The sequence below is a fragment of the Gorilla gorilla genome, chromosome 8 (genome assembly GCF_029281585.2).
Source record: "Gorilla gorilla gorilla isolate KB3781 chromosome 8, NHGRI_mGorGor1-v2.1_pri, whole genome shotgun sequence".
Taxonomy (NCBI): Eukaryota; Metazoa; Chordata; class Mammalia; order Primates; family Hominidae; genus Gorilla; species Gorilla gorilla.
In genome coordinates, this window is record NC_073232.2 from 83,744,814 (window position 1) to 83,762,142 (window position 17,329).

Sequence of the window (17,329 nt, forward strand, 5' to 3'; positions counted from 1 at the left end):
TAAAATTACTGAAATTCTACAGGACAAGTATTACCCCTTCATGTGCTTGGTGACAAAGGGAAGAAAGCATGGATACATATGTCATATCTCTGTGATGTAAAGACACTAACCTATCATAGAAGACCCATGAACTTCAAACCTTTCTAAACCAGCTGGTGGGATGTTTTTCAGGACATAAAAAATATGGTATTTGAGTACTTCAGCTTTTGATATATACTAGAGTCAATGATTCTTAAAATGTAGTTTTAAAATGTTTACTAATAACCTAACAATCAATATAACTCAGTTCAAATACATACAGATATAGATGAGCAAATATAGACATATAGATGTATATAGTGTGTATATATATATATACTCTATTTAATTAAAACCTGTTCTCTTCTCTCAGCCTCTAATAATGAATTTCTACCAAAAATGTCCCTGAACGGCAGGTAACACTTCCAAGATTTGCCCAGCCAGCAATTCTCAGGCCTACCTGCATCTCAGAATCACCTTGGAGAGATTTAAACATATTAATGGCAATGTCCAGTACTAGATTTCTGGTTTAACTGAAACCAATGTTGAGAACTGCTGGCTGGGTCAATGCTAGAAGTATTATTTATTGAATTTGAGAGACAGAAGGTGAATTAATATTTCGGGGTTTAAACTAGCATAATCATATGAACTGGGATCTGGGATGAGAGGGCACTCCACAGCCTAGATTGGAAACCTGCCCTATACTCTCTCAAACTATCCTGAATCTGCAAGAGTCTTCCAAACATTCTCTCAAAAATTCCTGATGACTGAAACTTAAGATTTCTTCGAAATGAAAGAACATACAATATCATTTCACTGTACTCTGGCAAAATTGTACTAAGCCTTAGTGCCAAATAGCTGGTTACACTTATTTTTTCCACCTTATTTCCTTACAATAGTCTATAATAACTGTATGCAGCCTGGCTCTAAGAAATGTAAATCTTCTTTTTTTTCTTTTTTGATCCATCTTTCAAAACAAAGCCTCCACTAGATATTGCACAACATAAAAAGGAAATTTACTGCACATCATACAGAAGACATTATTTCCAAAAGTTTTCGCCTGTCAACATAGTATAGGACTGGGTAATGGCTTTCTGTAATAAACTCATTCATTTATTCCTCCCTTTAAAGTACAATACTTACTGTTTATTATATGCGAGACTTTTCTTTCAGGTGCTAGAGGCTGTGAAAGTGATCAAGACCGATCTGGCCTTCATCCTTCTAGATGCCTTTAAATGCATAAATTTAAGAAGAAAGTATGGCTGTAGTTCAAAGACATCTAAGCGTATGTTTAAAATAATGGAAATCTAAAATAACAACACTAGACACGTCATATGGAACCATAATTTACTAAGCGCGTACTAGAAACCAGACGTTGTGTTAGTCCCTTTATACATGGCACTCATTTAATAAAGATGCTCTCCTAAAAAGATGAAACTACCATTTAGAAGAAATTACACGAAGACAAACGAGAAAAATCTTTCCTTTAGCAAAGTTTAAATGTTGCCTTTCCACAGTGGAGAGAATCTTCCATCCTAAAGTGGACAGGAACGAATTATGAAGTTGTGTTCATTCATTCACACAAAAATTTCTTCATATTAGTTCAACCAGATTAACTATGAGAAGATGTTTGGGTTAAAAAAATCACCTTGTCATAAAAAGATACTTCCAATTTCAAATCTTTTCAGTTGAAAATTCTATAAACTACATTTTAAGCATGATGCATAAATATCCCTCTGTCGTTATCACTGAGCAACAGTGCTAATAAATATGTGCCAAACCAATAAAATAAATAAAACATTACTGGGTGCAGTAATTAGTCTCAGCTTTTTTTCTTTTTGCAAACTCCAGTCCAACCAAAAGTCACCTGAATAAATAAGAAATTCATAGGACTGCAATTCGGGCCCATGCAAAAACTGAGAGACTTAACCCAAAGGTGTCTGACAACCTTTTAAAGAGCATTCTCGGGAGAAGCTATTTGACTAATCCTGGAACCGCCACTCAAAAAAAATCCTTTTTTAAAAAAACGGTAGAATGGGAACGGGGGAAGTGGAGTCCATTTGTAAGGTTCCGGGGAACTGACTCAAGTCAACATGGTTCTCCAACTCCAGGTTGGAGACGCCGGGATTCCAAAATGGGAATCCACTCACTTCGCTTTTATAGGACAAACGCGTGCACAACTTGGCTTCGGGCTGCATTCAGGTAGTGCCGGGAACCCCGAGCTCCCGGGCCGCCCCCACCCAGCTCTGGCCGCTCCATTAAAGACGAGGGCCGGCTCCTGTCACCTCGCGACCCACGCGCACACACCGGCCCCAGGCCCGTCGTGCTCGATGCCGCGGGCCTGCAAAGTTTCCGCGGCCGCTCACTTGGGGGTAACCAGCGAAGGATACGCGCAGAGGCTGCGGGGCCCCGGGCGCCTAGGCTGCGCGGGCGAAGCCCCGGTTATGCACGGGTCGCCGAGACCGGCTGGGCAAGCAAGAGCAGCCGGGCCGCCCCGACGTTGGCTGTGCGACTGTTGCCGCGGGGGCGGGTAGGGGGCTCGGCGGGCCGCACTCACCGTCTATGTTCTCCCGGTCGCTGATGTGCTGCAGGTTGCAGCCCGTGTCCTCGCGGCTCAGGTCCGTGTCTGGCCGGTAGGACTCCAGCCGGGAGTGGGCATTCCTCCGGAGCTTGGGACTGGACGACACGCAGCACGAGGTAGTGTTCCCCATCTTCGGCGGCCCCCCTACTCCTGCTGCGATCCTGTTCTCCCAGTCCCCGGGAGCGGGGCGCGGGTGGACGCGGGGCGCGGGCGGCGGGGGCGTGTGGGGAGGCCCGCCCGCTCGCCGCCACGGGAGGGGGCGGAAGCCGCGGCCGGCCGCCGGGTCAGCAGCGGCGGCGGCGGCGGGGCCTCGCCATGGGCGGCGGCGGCGACGAGCGGGCGACGGCCCCGGCTCCCCCTCGGCCGGCCTATCCGCGGCGGAGGAGCGCTCGGGTCCGCGCGACTGCGGCCGCCGCGCCTACCTCACCCCGCCGCGGCCATGGCGGGCGGCGCCGCGCAGGCCGCCTCCCCCCCGCGCTTCCCAGTCGGTGTCCGCTTCCCCGGCGGCTGCGGCGACGGCGGCCGCCTCGGCAAGAGGTTCCGGTTCAAGCCGGGGGCACGCGTGTCCGCGCCGGACGGCGGGACTAGCCGACGAGCGGGCGGGCAGCGGGCGTGGGCGCAGCCCCTGGACCCCGCGCGGCGCGATGCGGCGCGGCCAGGGAAGATGCTGGCGGCCCTCCCTCGCCAGCGGCGCCCGCCCTCGCCGCAGCCCCCGCCCCGCCCCGCCCCGCCCCGCCCCGTCACCGCCCCTTCCCTCTGCCCTGGAAGCAGATCGGCGGCCGCGGGGAGGTTCGGGGCGGCGCGGCCGCGCGCGGATGTGGGATCGCTCCCGGGGGCCGCTGCTCTCTCGGGCACTGGGGTCGCGGGAGACGTCGTCGGGAGCTCGGTTTCTGGAGGCCCTTCCCCACCCGGCCTCTGCCTCCTCCACTCCCCCAGGCTGGACGGAACGGGGCCCAGCGCGGGATGCGAGGTGCGTCCCCGGGGCCCGCAGCGGGCGGGAGCGCAGCCAGGGCCCGGTTGGGGACGCAGGCCCAGGGCGCTGAGGCTGCACCTGCCTCTCCGAAACCGGGCTGGCTCTTTTTGTCTTTTTCTTTTTCTAATTTATTTTTTTAGAGGTATGATTTCGCTCTGTCGCCCAGGCTGGAGGGCAGTGGCGCAATCTCGGCTCACTGCAGCCTCGAACTCCTAGGCTCAAGCGATTCTCCCGCCTCAGCCTCCAAAGTGGCCGGTACTACAGGCGCGCGCCACCACGCCTGGCTAAGGTAGGGTGTGTGTGTGTGTGTGTGTGTATGTATGTATGTATGTGTATGTGTGTGTGTCTCCAAAGTAGCGAGGACTACAGGCTTCCGCCACTACGCCAGGCTAAGGTAGGGTGTGTATGTGTGTTAACTTTTTGTAGAGATGGGATCTCCCTTCGTAACACGGGCGCCCGCCACTAAGCCAGGCTAAGGTGGTGGATGTGTCTGTGTGTGTGTTAACTTTTTGTACAGATGGGATCTCGCTTCGTAACCCGGGCTGGTATCGAACTCCTGCCTTCAAGGAATCCTCCCATGGGATTACGGGCATGAGCCACGGCACCTGGCTATTTTTTTTTTTCTAAGCATTTAAATAAGCTGGGCCTTGATTTGGGAGTTTTCTATTGTATTTTGAGCTTTGCCGAGGACTTGATAGTGACCTGGTTTTAAGCTGTGAAATAAATCTTGGGGTCCTAGAGCTATTTTAATATTGAATTCGCTGTGGAGTTGTTTTGAGTTCCTTGGAGGTTAACATGAGATAGAAAACTAAGTTAACACAACTCATCGACTGCCCTTGCTTTGCTTTGCTTTGCTTTGCTTTGCTTTTAGAATGCCATCGGGTTTTGTCATGTTGGGAACAAGTTAACTTAGGCCAGTTGACTTAAGATCAAGGTATGTGAACATGCCTGGCTGGGAGAGAAGTACAGTAAATGTTGGTTCGCATTCCCTCCCGACGCCCACAATGCCAGCCATCCCTGACTTTTCTTGCCTTTATTGGGAAGAATATAAGGTGGCAGAAACAAACTTCCCACCCTTTTTCCAAATATTTACTGAAGGAGTCGTGAGGAGAGTCTTGTGGGGTGGGAGAGTGGGGGTGGGAGCTGGGAATGTTTTTGAACTAGTTCTTGAAAAAAAAACTAGTACAATAGTACAACTGTCTTAATTTTATATATGAGGAAACTGAGGCCCAGAGATGAAATCATGCCTTGATTTATTCAGACCTCAGTACCTGTTCGTGACAAATCCAGTTACTAAAAGGGAAGAGAAGGAATAAGGGACTTGATATTTATCTAGCGTCAGCAATGTGTGGACATCGTGTGAACGGCTTTGTAAACATTTCATTTAATTCTCTACATCTAGCCATTTTTTAACCTGTGCTTTCCCTCCCTGTCAAAGTACTGTTTATACATTTATTAGTCCATATTTTAATCGCTCCATGCTCTCAACTGTATTAATGCTATTTGTTAGGATAAGTGGCAGATGTCCATGGAAAATAAGTGGCTGCAAAGTGGTAATGCCGACCAGATGAGAAAAGAAGTGTAAAAGGGAAGTTCTAAAGAATTAAAGCCCTGGAGAGGGTGGGTAGACAACAACAGTCCAAAATAGTGCTCTTCATTGAGGCTGTGTAGATTTTCCTGCTTCCTGGGAAAACTGGGGCATATTTACACTTGCATGTGTGTATTCAGATTGTCTGGGGCTATGGAGTTTGGGTCAGATTGCTGAACCCTTGGGAGAGAAGTTCCCTTGTTGTCTGTTCTGATTGCTGCTTTGTAATTTGGGCCACATATGAAAGTCAGCATCCAGTCATTGGACCATAGGTGTGTGGCATATCTACTCAGATGCATTAAGCAATTTTTATTTCATTATAAAATGTATAACATTGACATTCAAATTACGGTTTGAAGGGCTTAAGAGGAGAAAGAGACAGTGGCACTAAGGTGACAGCATGGCTGGCTGCATGCTTCCTGTCCAAGAAGGTCACTGGGCAGTGTTAACTGGGAAGAGCATCTGGAGGATGAGAGATCAGTGTAGCCGCATACCCTTAACAAAGGGTGGTACAGCCTCTGGTCTGCCAGGATTTTTGTGCCCCGCCCCCCTCCTTTCTCTATCTCCTATCTCCTATCTTTTCCCTATCTCCTCTTTGACATTTCCACCATATTCCCCTTAGGTATGTACCTGTTTGGACTTTAATTTAGAGTGTAACTTTTGGTCAAGAATCCTGGAGAGAAAAGATGGGTACTAAAGCCTCTCTAGTGATTTACCTGGGTGCCGACCCCCACAACTCACCCACCCTACATGCATACTTCAAACTCCTCCAGGCAGATGCTCCCTGCCTGACACACAGTGACACTTTGGGAAAAATTGCAGAACAGTAACCAACTCTGAGCAGATAAATGTGATGTCAAAATGATAGTAATGAGAGATGTCGTTCGTTGAAAGCCTGCTAGCTGCCATGCACTACACTATTTCTTACATCTAAATCTGATTAAGTTGTACCCCATTTTATAAATAGACACTTTGATAAGTAAACCTATGTAAGATCAAAATACTGAGAAATGTCCTAATTGGGGATTTGAACCTGGTTCTAATTCCAAAGTCCAAGCTACATCCACCCCAACCTCCTACCTCCCATCTCCAAGACTTTGTGAGTAAAAAAACAAGTGTCACTTCTCTCCTTCTCTTTTTTCTGTCCTAAAGGAAGCTGGGAGCTAACCACTTAGGACTAGTACTAACCTTTCAGAGAGATAAAGGGATGAGGGGAGCCTTGTTATTTCTGTGGGGTTCAGCTCTCAGACCAGAGTAAGACAGGCAACAAGGTTGAGGAGTAGCCATATGCAGAAATAACCTGTGTATCTAGCCACAGCATCTCCAACACTGTGTCACTCGGGAATCAAAATACAGGGACAGTTCCTCAATAGAGTGTGGATCTAGCCTAGAATATGGACAAGGGGAGTGGGGAAGGAGAGAGGTACACACTGAGCATTGTAACAAGGCCTGTCCTCAAGCTTGAGGAGGATTAGGAAGATGGCTTGAGTCTGGGAGTAGGAGGCTGCAGTGAGCTATGATTGTACCACTGTACCCCAGCCTAGGTGACAGAGTGAGAACCTGTCTCTTAAAAGAAAAAAAAAAAATTGACCTGGATCTACTCATACCCACGCTGGTCTTTGAGCAGAAAGAATCATTTGGGAATTATTTTGTCTCATCTTTCTCCATGATCACTGTTGAAGAATTTGGTCACTGTAACCAGGTAAATATAAAACTCAGGTGGGCCGGGCGCGGTGGTTCACACCTGTAATCCCAGCAGTTTGGGAGGCTGAGGTGAGTGGATCACGAGGTCAGGAGATCAAGACCATCCTGGCTAACACAGTGAAACCCTGTCTCTATTAAAAATACAAAAAATTAGCCAGGCGTGGTGGTGGGCGCCTATAGCCCCAGCTGCTCGGGAGGCTGAGGCAGGAGAATGGTGTGAACCCGGGAGGTGGAGGTTGCAGTGAGCCGAGATCGTGCCACTGCACTCCAGCCTGGGTGACAGAGCGAGACTCCGTCTCAAAAAAAAAAAAAAAAAAAAACTCAGATGAACTATAGCTAAGTCAGTGCCCTTGACACTTTTTTAGCAATAGTAGCTTTGTTTCTCACAGAAAAAACAAAATTTTCTGTGGAACCACACTATTTAAAACATAAGCAGTATTAGTATCAACTTGTATAATTTATAGATCTACTGATAAAAACAATCAAGAATAGTCTACCTTAATTGAATCAGGAGGAGATAACTGCAGTCTTACATCAGCCATACTCATATCCATGAAATATGAGTCAGTCATTTGCACAACTCCCTGAGTCACCTTCTGGAACACAGAAAACACTGAGCCAAGTTAGCCCAGGACCTGAACCTTTTGTGGAAAGGAAAATGTGTAGTGTCTCCTCAGAGTATGGCTGCCCTTTCACCTGGTAGTCAGTTTCTCATGACAGTTACTCGAGCATTTATAAGGCAGTTGTGAAATAACCAAGACCTTCTGTGTGTTGTGCTACTGATGCTCCTCCTGTCACCGACCTCCTCTCCAAATGAGGCCTGCCTTTTGTCCTTGGTGGTAGGCAGTCCACAGTGTAACCAGCTACAGGGGAAGTATTTACTTTGATAGCCACTTGACCTTGATCAAGTCAGGTGACTCATTTCTGGATAACATTTTTGAGAGTATACTGAGCCAGGCACCTTGAGGATACAAAAGTGGATTATAGTTTCCATTCTGGAGAAACTCACAGTCCAGTAAGTTAAACAATCACAAGAACAAGTTTCCAGCAATGAGAGTGATTACAGCCACTGAGTGGTGAAATCTGAGAAATGCAAAGCCTGCTGCCTATAAATATCTACATTTATCGCCTGGGCATATACCTAAAATTCCACCATGAGAAATACATTTATATGAAATTAGAAACTACCCAGAAATTGTGTGTCCAAATAAAAATTCCCGCAAGAAATAAGGATGGCTAATAGTTTTAAGTAGTAGTGTCAAGTCTTTTGGACCAGAGTAACTGCCAGGGACGTTGTGTTGAGGATTCTGAGGTCATGTTCCAGCTTAGCCGAGAAGGGAGCCACCATGAGGGAACGAGTGAAGGAGGGTAGCACTTGTGCCCCATATTTTTTCCTAAGTAAAACATTTGTTGATGGAATGCATGATGAAACAGGGACAGCCAGGGTCTCTGGCATCTGGGAGAAAGCCCACTTGGAAACTGATTTATCTACCTCACCACTGCAGTTTCACCATTTGTCCCCAGACTAAATGGCCTTAGGAAGCCCAGGCTCTGTCTTGTCCAACTCTACCTTCTTTATCCTTCCATACTTTTCAAGAAGAGAAATGGTATATATATGTGGGATCCTTGAGAACTAGGATGTACCTGTGAGCAGGCAAAGTGTAGCATCTAGCAGGGTCAGGCATAAGTTGAAGTGAGAGAGGTGGCTACTGTGCTCCCCAATGGCTGTTCTCCCGTCTCCCATAGTTTCAAGGCCTGTTTTGTGAGGAACAGCAATATGCCCAGCTCAAAGATGACAGCTGGCCACAGGACTAAGTCTGGCCAATAAGATGTGAGTGGACGCTTCCAGAAAAGCTCTCTAAAGAGGCTACCTCTAGCCAGGCGCGGTGGCTCACGCCTGTAATCCTAGCACTTTGGGAGGCCAAGGCAGTGGATCACCTGAGGTCGAGAGTTCGAGACCAGCCTGGCCAACATGGCAAAACCCCATCTCTACTAAACATACAAAAATTAGCCGGGCATGGCCGTGCCGCACGCCTGTAATCCCAGCTACTCAGGAGGCTGAGGAGGGAGAACTGCTTGAACCCAGGAGGTGGAGGTTTGCAGTGAGCTGAGATGGTGCCACTGCACTCCAGCCTGCACGACAGGAGCGAGGCTCCATCTCAAAAAAAAAAAAACAAAAAACAAAAGCTACCTCTTCTCTGCTTCTTGGAGTATGGTCAGGATAGCTGGAATTCTAGCATCCAGTTTTGAATGCCAAGTGACCTTGAAGATAGAAGCCATGAACTAAGATAATGTCCCGTGTAAGCTTCTTTTACATGAGAGAAATAAACTGTGTGTATAAATCATTGTTATTTTGAATTCCCAAGTTGTATGCAGGCAAATGTAATCCCGATCTAGCCAGGAATTGGTATTATTCATTGATAAGAGCTTCATATATTCATGTTGACAGTTTTCCTTGATTGGCCCCCAGACGATAGGTATTGTGACCAAGACCTGTGGGGCTATCATGTGTACTTGGCGCCCTATAGGAGAATCCAGGATGGAATGGAATGATACAGTAGGCAGGCTCTGGAGCCAAGATACAGTATAGGTGGGAAAAAGAAATGATTCACCCAAGAGGCAGATTAGGCCCATGAAAATTAGGATTGTCAGATGCATTACTTTAATACAGCACTTCTTCAGTATTCCCAGAACTGTAGCTAATGGTTCCTCTGAATAGGAAGCTCCTTGAATATACCCTGGCAAGAAATCTTTCTATCCAAGGTGACTGGCATTGGGAGGGGATTTATTGAGTGTCTCCCTTGAGCCAGGCACTTTCACATACCTTAATCTTAGTTAACTGGCTTCACTTCAGACCCTGTTCCTAACAGGACAAAACCCAACAGCATTTTAAAAGCAAAACAGGGATAGTTGATGAGTTGTATTAACGTACTTGTCTCTGTCTCACGTCAGTAACCTCCAAGGAACTCAAAACGCACTGCAGCTATAATTCGACATTAAAATAGCCCTGGGCCCCCCAGGAGCAGCTCAATAGACCCTACTGAAGCAGGCGGTCCTGTCCCTCCCCTGCTTAAAATCCGTCAGTAGCTTCTCATTGTTTTTAACTAAAAACCCAGCCCACCTGACAGTCAAGTTGGCCTGCTCCCCAGGCTTTCTCCCCAGCTGCTCAAACCTGCTCACAACTCCCTCTGTGTCTGCCACTCTGGCCTCTCACTTTACTCCTGTGACCTCGTCCCTCTGAGCACCATTCCTCCCCACCTCTCCATGTCTTTAATCTGACTTAACCTTCAAGGCCTGGCACAAACAATGCTTTTCCTTTGTCCTTCATACTGGAGATCATAAACTCGCATAGATTCTCTCTGAATAAATAAATATTTTCCATGCCAGTTAGCATTTTTTTAAAACTATAATGACTGCAAAATATATTGTATTAGGTGGACATTGTATTAGAATGGACATTTCATTTGTTTCTTTTTCAGGATGATAAAAAACAGTTACGGGATGAAAAATTTTTTTTTATTTTTTATTTTTATTAGAGATGGGGTTTCACCATGTTAGCCAGGATGATCTCGATCTCCTGACCTTGTGATCTACCCATCTCGGCCTCCCAAAGTGCTGGGATTACAGGCATGAGCCACTGCACCCGGCCGGGGATGAACATTTTTATATGCTAATCTTTGTCAGCATCTGCTCATTTCTATAAAAGGAATCATTAGAATTGGAATTCCTAGGTCATTTTGACCAAAAAGGAACATTTTTAAATCTCTTAATATTGCCATATGACATCTTAGAAAGTTTACATCATTTTACACAAATAATTGTTTCCTTATCGATGTTCCAAACCTAGAGAACTTTTGGTCATTCTATGGTCTGTAATTGGAGAAATTTCCATTGCTCTAGCAGCATTTTATACATACTTATCAAGATGTATTATGATTTATACACATTTATCAAGATGTACTATGTTTTACTTGCATTTCTCCAAGTAAGCTCTGAAGTGGAAAACAGAACTTGTTTTACTCTTTGTAGCACAGTACTGAGAACAGTAACACCTAACAGGCCCTTTCTAGGTAAATCTGCAGAAACAGTAATTGTCTCAATCTCAGTTTCCCTGTGGTAGACCAAAATAAAGCTTTGCATACCTAACCTAGGGAAGCTGCATACAGTTGGAGAGCTGGATTCAACTAAACCTGGCCCTGACAGCTCTTCAACATGTTTTTCTTTTCCAAGTTCCACATTGCTCACTGTGTCCTTTTAACACTCCTGTTTTTTATTTTATCCATCACACGAAGTTGTAGTTGGTTCTGCCTGCAGTGTTTCTCCATGATGTAATATAACCTCATTATATACACTCAGGAGCCTGAGAAATGAGTATCACAAACCACAGTCTTGTTGCTTAGTTACTATCCTGCATTTCCTGGGGACTTTACCTTGGCAAAGTATATGATGCTACGTTTTAATGAATGTTGATTGGTCACTGTATGATAAATGCCAGGAAAAACAATGAATGATAAAAAGAAAGAAGTGTGAATCCCACTCTTCTGCCTATATCCCAGCTCCATTTTCACATCTTTTGGTATCAGCCCCCAGGATTTGGGGTCTTCTGTTTGAAAGTGAGATCAGTTCCATAACATCTGTATAGCTTTGCTTGCTATGGTACTGGGCTGGAAAGAGGCAGGTCAAAGCAGGTGCCCCCCTCACTGGTGTGCCCTAAGGATGCAGAGGCCCTCTTTACCTGGTGATAACACCTTCAATGCCCATTAGGGGGCCCAAAATTGCCAGTTTATTATCCCTTTGGGACTGATGCCTTAAAATCTCATTTTGTCTTTGAGAAGTGGTATTTGGAATATTCACACATCAAAGTGTTATCGTTCTCTGCTAGCACAGTACCAGCTAGTTTATCTTAGCCAGCTGGCTTACCTCTCAAGGCACTAAAGGAACAGAAAAACACAGGGCAATCTCTGTAAGCCTCATTCCTTCACTTGGTAACCTCTGAGAAGCTAGAGAGAAAGGACCAGTGAGAGAACAGGATCAGCTCTTGCTGGGGGTCCAGCCAGGAGCCACCATGGAGGGCCTGGAGCACTTAGAGGAAAACATGGGGACATCAGGTATGCAGGAGATCAGGCAAAAAACAGTAAAGTCAGCTTAGGAAAGACTCGTACCTCTCACCCCCACTGCCTCAACCTCTTCCAAAGTGTAGAGTTCACAACTTTTCCTTGGGAAGCTTCTGTGTATACAGTGCTCAACAGAAGAGAGGAACAGGATTTAGGTTACTATCTTCCATACCCTAAAAGTGAACATTGTAATATTGCAAATACAGTAGCAGAAGAAAAGCACTTCTCAGGAAGTAAAAATACATCTACTCCTGCTAACAGTTTTCTCCATTCACAAAATATTACTGATTTTTTAAAATTTGGAAAGAATATTAATATTCATAGATGTTAGATTAGTTGGGCAAAATATGCTAAAAATTGCCATTTAATTTATAATAGTGAAAAACAATGCAACCTAAATGCCCATGAATGATAACTAATTACATACAGTGGACTACAATGGAATTCTATGAAGTCATAAAAATAAGGATGTACCTCTGTATTTATTGTTATAGAAAGAAAGCCACGAAATATTGTTGAGAGAGAAAGCAGATTGCAAAACTGAATATATATGCAAAGAGATGTTTTTAGGGATATTCACTGTTAAACAGTGATTAACTTAGTTGACTTTTTTTTTTCCTCTGTTCCTTTTTTCTGTTTTACTTTAAATATGTATCTTTTTTAAAAGAAATAATACATTTCCTCCCTCCAAAAAAGAATAGCCTAGCAAAATCTTTTTACTTCAAATGCTTTTCCCCTTATTAATCTTTGTATAAACCACTGTGGTTTGCTAAAACAAGGAAGGGTTGTAGAGTAGAATCCATGCCCACGTTAGAACAAAATCCAAGCAGGAAGACACTTCATACGTGGTTATAAGACGAGGAGGACGAGGAGACAAAGGGAAGCAATGGTGTTTGTTTGTTTGTTTTAAGAGACAGTGTCACTCTGTCACCCAGGTTGGAGTGCAGTGGCACCATCATAGCTCACTGCAGCCTCCAACCCCTGGGTTCCAGCCATCCTCCCACCTAAGCCTCTCTAGTATCTGGGACTACTGGTATGCACCACCACATCCAGCTAATTTTTAATTTTTTTTTTTTTTGAGACAGGGTCTTGCTATGTTGCCCAGGCTGGTCTCAAACTCCTAGGCTCAAGCAAACCTCCCAAAGCACTGGGATTACACGTGTGAGCCACCACACCCGGCCTAGAAGCAATGGTTCTGATCCAGGAAAAGTGCAGCCTGGAAACTCAGCAATCTGTACAGAATCCTAGCTCTTAGACTAAAAGGCATCAACTGGTACAATTTCTTGCCTTTGGGCACTGAACGTGTTAGCTTCTATTTTATTTAACTTACTGTAAAATTATATTAGCTATGCTGCCACTTAAGCCAAGATGCTTTCTGTCTAGTCACTTTGGTTCCATCCTTTCAAGCGCCCTGCCGTTTCATTGCCTCTCCTTTCTCATTCCTCTCCCCAAGGCTGTAGTTTGAGTAACTGTATGTGCATTTTCCTGTGCCTTTTCATTATTAAAACACTGTAAAAGGTAATGTCTCCAAAATGCAAACCATAGTCTTCTCCATTGAAAAATATTTTCCAGGCCAGGCACTCCACTGTGCCACTGCACTCCACCTGGATGACAGAGTGAGACTCTGTCTCAAAAAAAAAACAAAAAGCTCATTAAGCTGTAAAATGGGCGCATTTTATTTTATGTAAACTGTATCTCAGTAAAGTTTATTTATTTATTTTTGAGACAAAGTCTTGCCCTGTTGCCTAGGTTAAAGTGCAGTGGCATAATCATGGCTCCCTGTAGCCTTGAACTCCTGGGCTCAAGCGATCCTCCTACCTCAGCCTCCTCCCAAGTATTTGGGACCACGGGCGTGTGCCACCATGCCCAGCTAATTTTTTTTAAGAGATGGGGTCTTGCTATGTTGCCCAGGCTGGTCTCAAACTTCTGACCACAAGAGATCCTCCTGTCTTGGCTTCCCAAAGTTTTGGGATTACAGGCATGAACCACCAGGCCTGACCAAAGTTGATTTTAAAAAATGAAAGGGGGGCCAAGTGCAGTGGCTCACACTTGTAATCCCAGCACTCTGGGAGGCCGACGTGGGTGGATCACCTGAGATAGGGAGTTCAAGACCAGCCTGATCAACATGGAGAAACTCTGTCTCTATTAAAAATACAAAATTAGCTGGGACTGGTGGCGCATGCCTGTAATCCCAGCTACTCGGGAGGCCTCAGCTTGAACCCTGTAGGCAGAGGCTGCAGTGAGCTGAGATCACGCCATTGCACTCCAGCCTGAGCAACAAGAGCGAAACTCTGTCTCAAAAAAAAAAAAAAAAGGGGGGTCTGTGCTTGGTGGCTCACACCTGCAATCCCAGCACTTTGGGAGGCCAAGGTGGGTGAATCACCTGAGGTCAAGAGTTCGAGACCAGCCTGGCCAACGTGGTGAAACCCCTCTCTACTAAACATAAAAAAATTAGCCAGGTGTGGTGGCACACGCCTGTAGTCCCAGCTACTCAGGAGGCTGAGGCACAAGAATTGCTTGAACCTAGGAGGCAGAGGTTGCAGTGAGCCGAGATCATGCCACTGCAGTCCAGCCTGGGTGACAGAGTGAGACTCCCTCTCAAAAAACAACAAAAATAAAAGGGAAATAAGAGTCATTACCAATATAATTAGGTTTAAATTTTTAGTTAAAATCAAATTTTAACTGGGATTGCCAAAAATGTCCTTAACTTCATATCTCCAAATAAAATGTCTGCAGTTAATTTATGTTGTTTATACAGCTAGCTAATTCTCTATATTTTTATAGTATGTTGACACTTAAAATTTCAATCTCTTCTAGTGGTTCCATGAGTGGTACTGAGGGGATGATGGGTGTTCTCATTATAGCCTTCAGAAGGCTGCCTATATATAAGTGTGCACAAATAACTATTATTCAAAGAATTAGAATCATCACAAAATATCCTTTATGAAGGATAAATATAGGCTAATTTATCCTTTATGACTTAAATATAGGCTAATGTTTCTTTTATTCTTCAGACCCATTTCAACTTTATAGAAAAAAAAGTATGCACAAAAGCAGCACTCTATAATTAAAAAAAATTCCTTATTGGTCTTTTGGATTTTGGTTCTGCATAAGTATGAGTTTCTCATCAGGCCTCTCTAGACTACTAAAGCCTAAAGTGATGTTTCCCCCATCTCAGCTCTTAGAGGAATTACTGGGTGTCTTGTTTATTTGGCAATTCTGTGCTTACAAACTCTTTTCAATGAGATCTTCAGCTCCTTGAGACCACAGTAGATACCTACGTATTTGTCGGTGTAATTTTGTTGTATTGATTTACTGAATTCAGAGGGTTTATACAAATACTTTGTTTACAGGGTTTCATTACAAATCCAAATAAGCTCATATGCTTAGTAATTCCAAAAATGTTATAGGTATTCAGATTAGCATTGCTCATTCATGCCATTTAATTTACAGAGCTCAGCTGCAGTAATTTTCTCCAGTGGTTGATGTAAGGAAGGCATTGGCAGAGGAGTAAGAGACTTGGCTTCAGAGTGGGCAGTAATAGGGCTAAATCTGGTTTTACAAAGCAGGTACTGTAAAGCTCTCATTGCCTCTCTGAGGACAAGGCTTTGAGCTGTGAGTGCCAGGGTCATCTGTCTAAGTGGAGGCTTCTTAAAGGAATTGAGCCTCATTTCCTGGGTTTGAGGTGTATTCTTTTTCACATTCCCTTTGTACACCAAATATATTTAGTATTTATTATCTTTTGAAGTTTAGACCTTTGGATTTTTTTTTTTTTTTTTTTTTTTTTTTTGAGGCAAAGTCTCACTCTAGCCCAGGCTGGAGTGCAGTGGTGTGATCTCAGCTCATTGCAACCTCTGCCTCCTAGGTTCAAGCGATTCTCCTACATCAGCCTCCTGAGTAGCGGGGACTACAGTCACGTGCCCGCCATGCCCTGCTAATTTTTGTATTTTTAGTAGAGACAGGGTTTCACCATGTTGGCCAGGCTGGTCTCAAACTCCTGACCTCAGGTGATCTGCCTGCCTTGGCCTCCGGACATGCTGGGATTACAGGTGGGAGCCACCACGCCAGGCCACAGTTTGATGAGTTTTGAGAAAGTAATATACGCATGTAACCACCATCACCACAATCAAGATCTAGAACATTTCCATCACCCCAAAATTCCCTGGTACTCATCCCTGGTCCCAGGCAAGCCCTGATCTGTTTTCTGTCACTGTGGATCAGATTTGTCTTTTCTAGAGTCTCATAAAAATGTGATCTTATAAAATGTGTAGACTCTTGTGTGTAAGGTTTCTTTTCCTCAGCATAATGTTTTTAGACTTGTCTATGTTGCATGAATGAGTGGTTCATTTCTGTTTATCACTATTTTCCCAGTGTATGTATATACCACAATTTGTTTATATACCACAAATGTTGATGGACATTTAGGCTTTGTCCAGTTTTGTCTATTATGAATAAAGCCATTATGAGCATCTATGTACAAGTTTTTGTGTGGACATGTTTTCTCTTGGGTAAATATCTAGGAGTAAGACTACTGGGTTGTATGCTAAGTGTATGTTTAATTTTAAAAGAAATGGCAGCCGGGTGCGGTGGCTCATGCCTGTAATCTGAGCAATTTGGGAGGCCGAGGCGGGCAGATCACCTGAGGTCAGGAGTTCGAGACCAGCCTGGCCAACATGACGAAACCCCGTGTCTACTAAAAATACAAAAAAAATTTGCCACGCATGGTGGCACACACCTGTAATCCCGCTACTTGGGAGGCTAAGGCAGGAGAATCGCTTGAACCTGGGAGGTGGAGGTGAGACTGAGCCAAGCTCACACCACTGTACTCCAGCCTGAGCGACAGAGCGAGACTCCATCTCAAAAAAAATTAAAAATGGCCAAACTGTTTTCCAAAGTCCTGGTACCATCTTACATCCCACCAGTAAAGTTATGAGAGTTGTAGTTGCCCTACGTTCTCACCAATACTTGCTATTATCAGTCTTTTTAATTTTCACCATCCTAATGGATACGTAGTGGTATCTCACTGTGGTTTTACTTTGCATTTCCCTGATGACTAATGATGTTGACGTATTTTTGTGTGCATGTTGGATACTAATATATCTTTGTAAAGTGCCTATTCAGTGTCTTTTCCAATTTAGTTGGGTTGCTAAAAAGTCTTCATATATTCCAGATACAATACCTTTGGCAGGTATGTAGATATGTGTTGTGTGACTATTTTCTCCCAGTCTGTGACTTGTCTTCATTTTGTTAGCATTGTCTTTTGAAGAGCAGAAGTCTTTAACTTTGTAAAAGTCTAATTTTTTGCTATCTTCTTTTATAGCTCTTGTCTTTTTTTGTTTTTTTGTGTGTGT

At 44.5% G+C, this 17,329-nt stretch overlaps 1 protein-coding gene across 4 annotated transcripts in view; it reads right to left on the reverse strand.

Moving 5' to 3' along the window:
- Positions 1–17,329, reverse strand: part of CCNY (cyclin Y) — a 320,349-nt gene that overhangs the window by 228,759 nt on the left and 74,261 nt on the right. Inside the window, exon 1 of one of the 4 annotated variants that reach the window (XM_004049271.5) lies at positions 2,576–2,906. The exons of the other annotated variants lie outside the window; for them this stretch is intronic. Coding sequence (XP_004049319.1) covers positions 2,576–2,729 — 154 coding nt within the window. The 5' untranslated portion in view covers positions 2,730–2,906. Of the gene's footprint in view, positions 1–2,575; positions 2,907–17,329 lie in introns of those variants that run through there. 4 annotated transcript variants of the gene reach the window in all.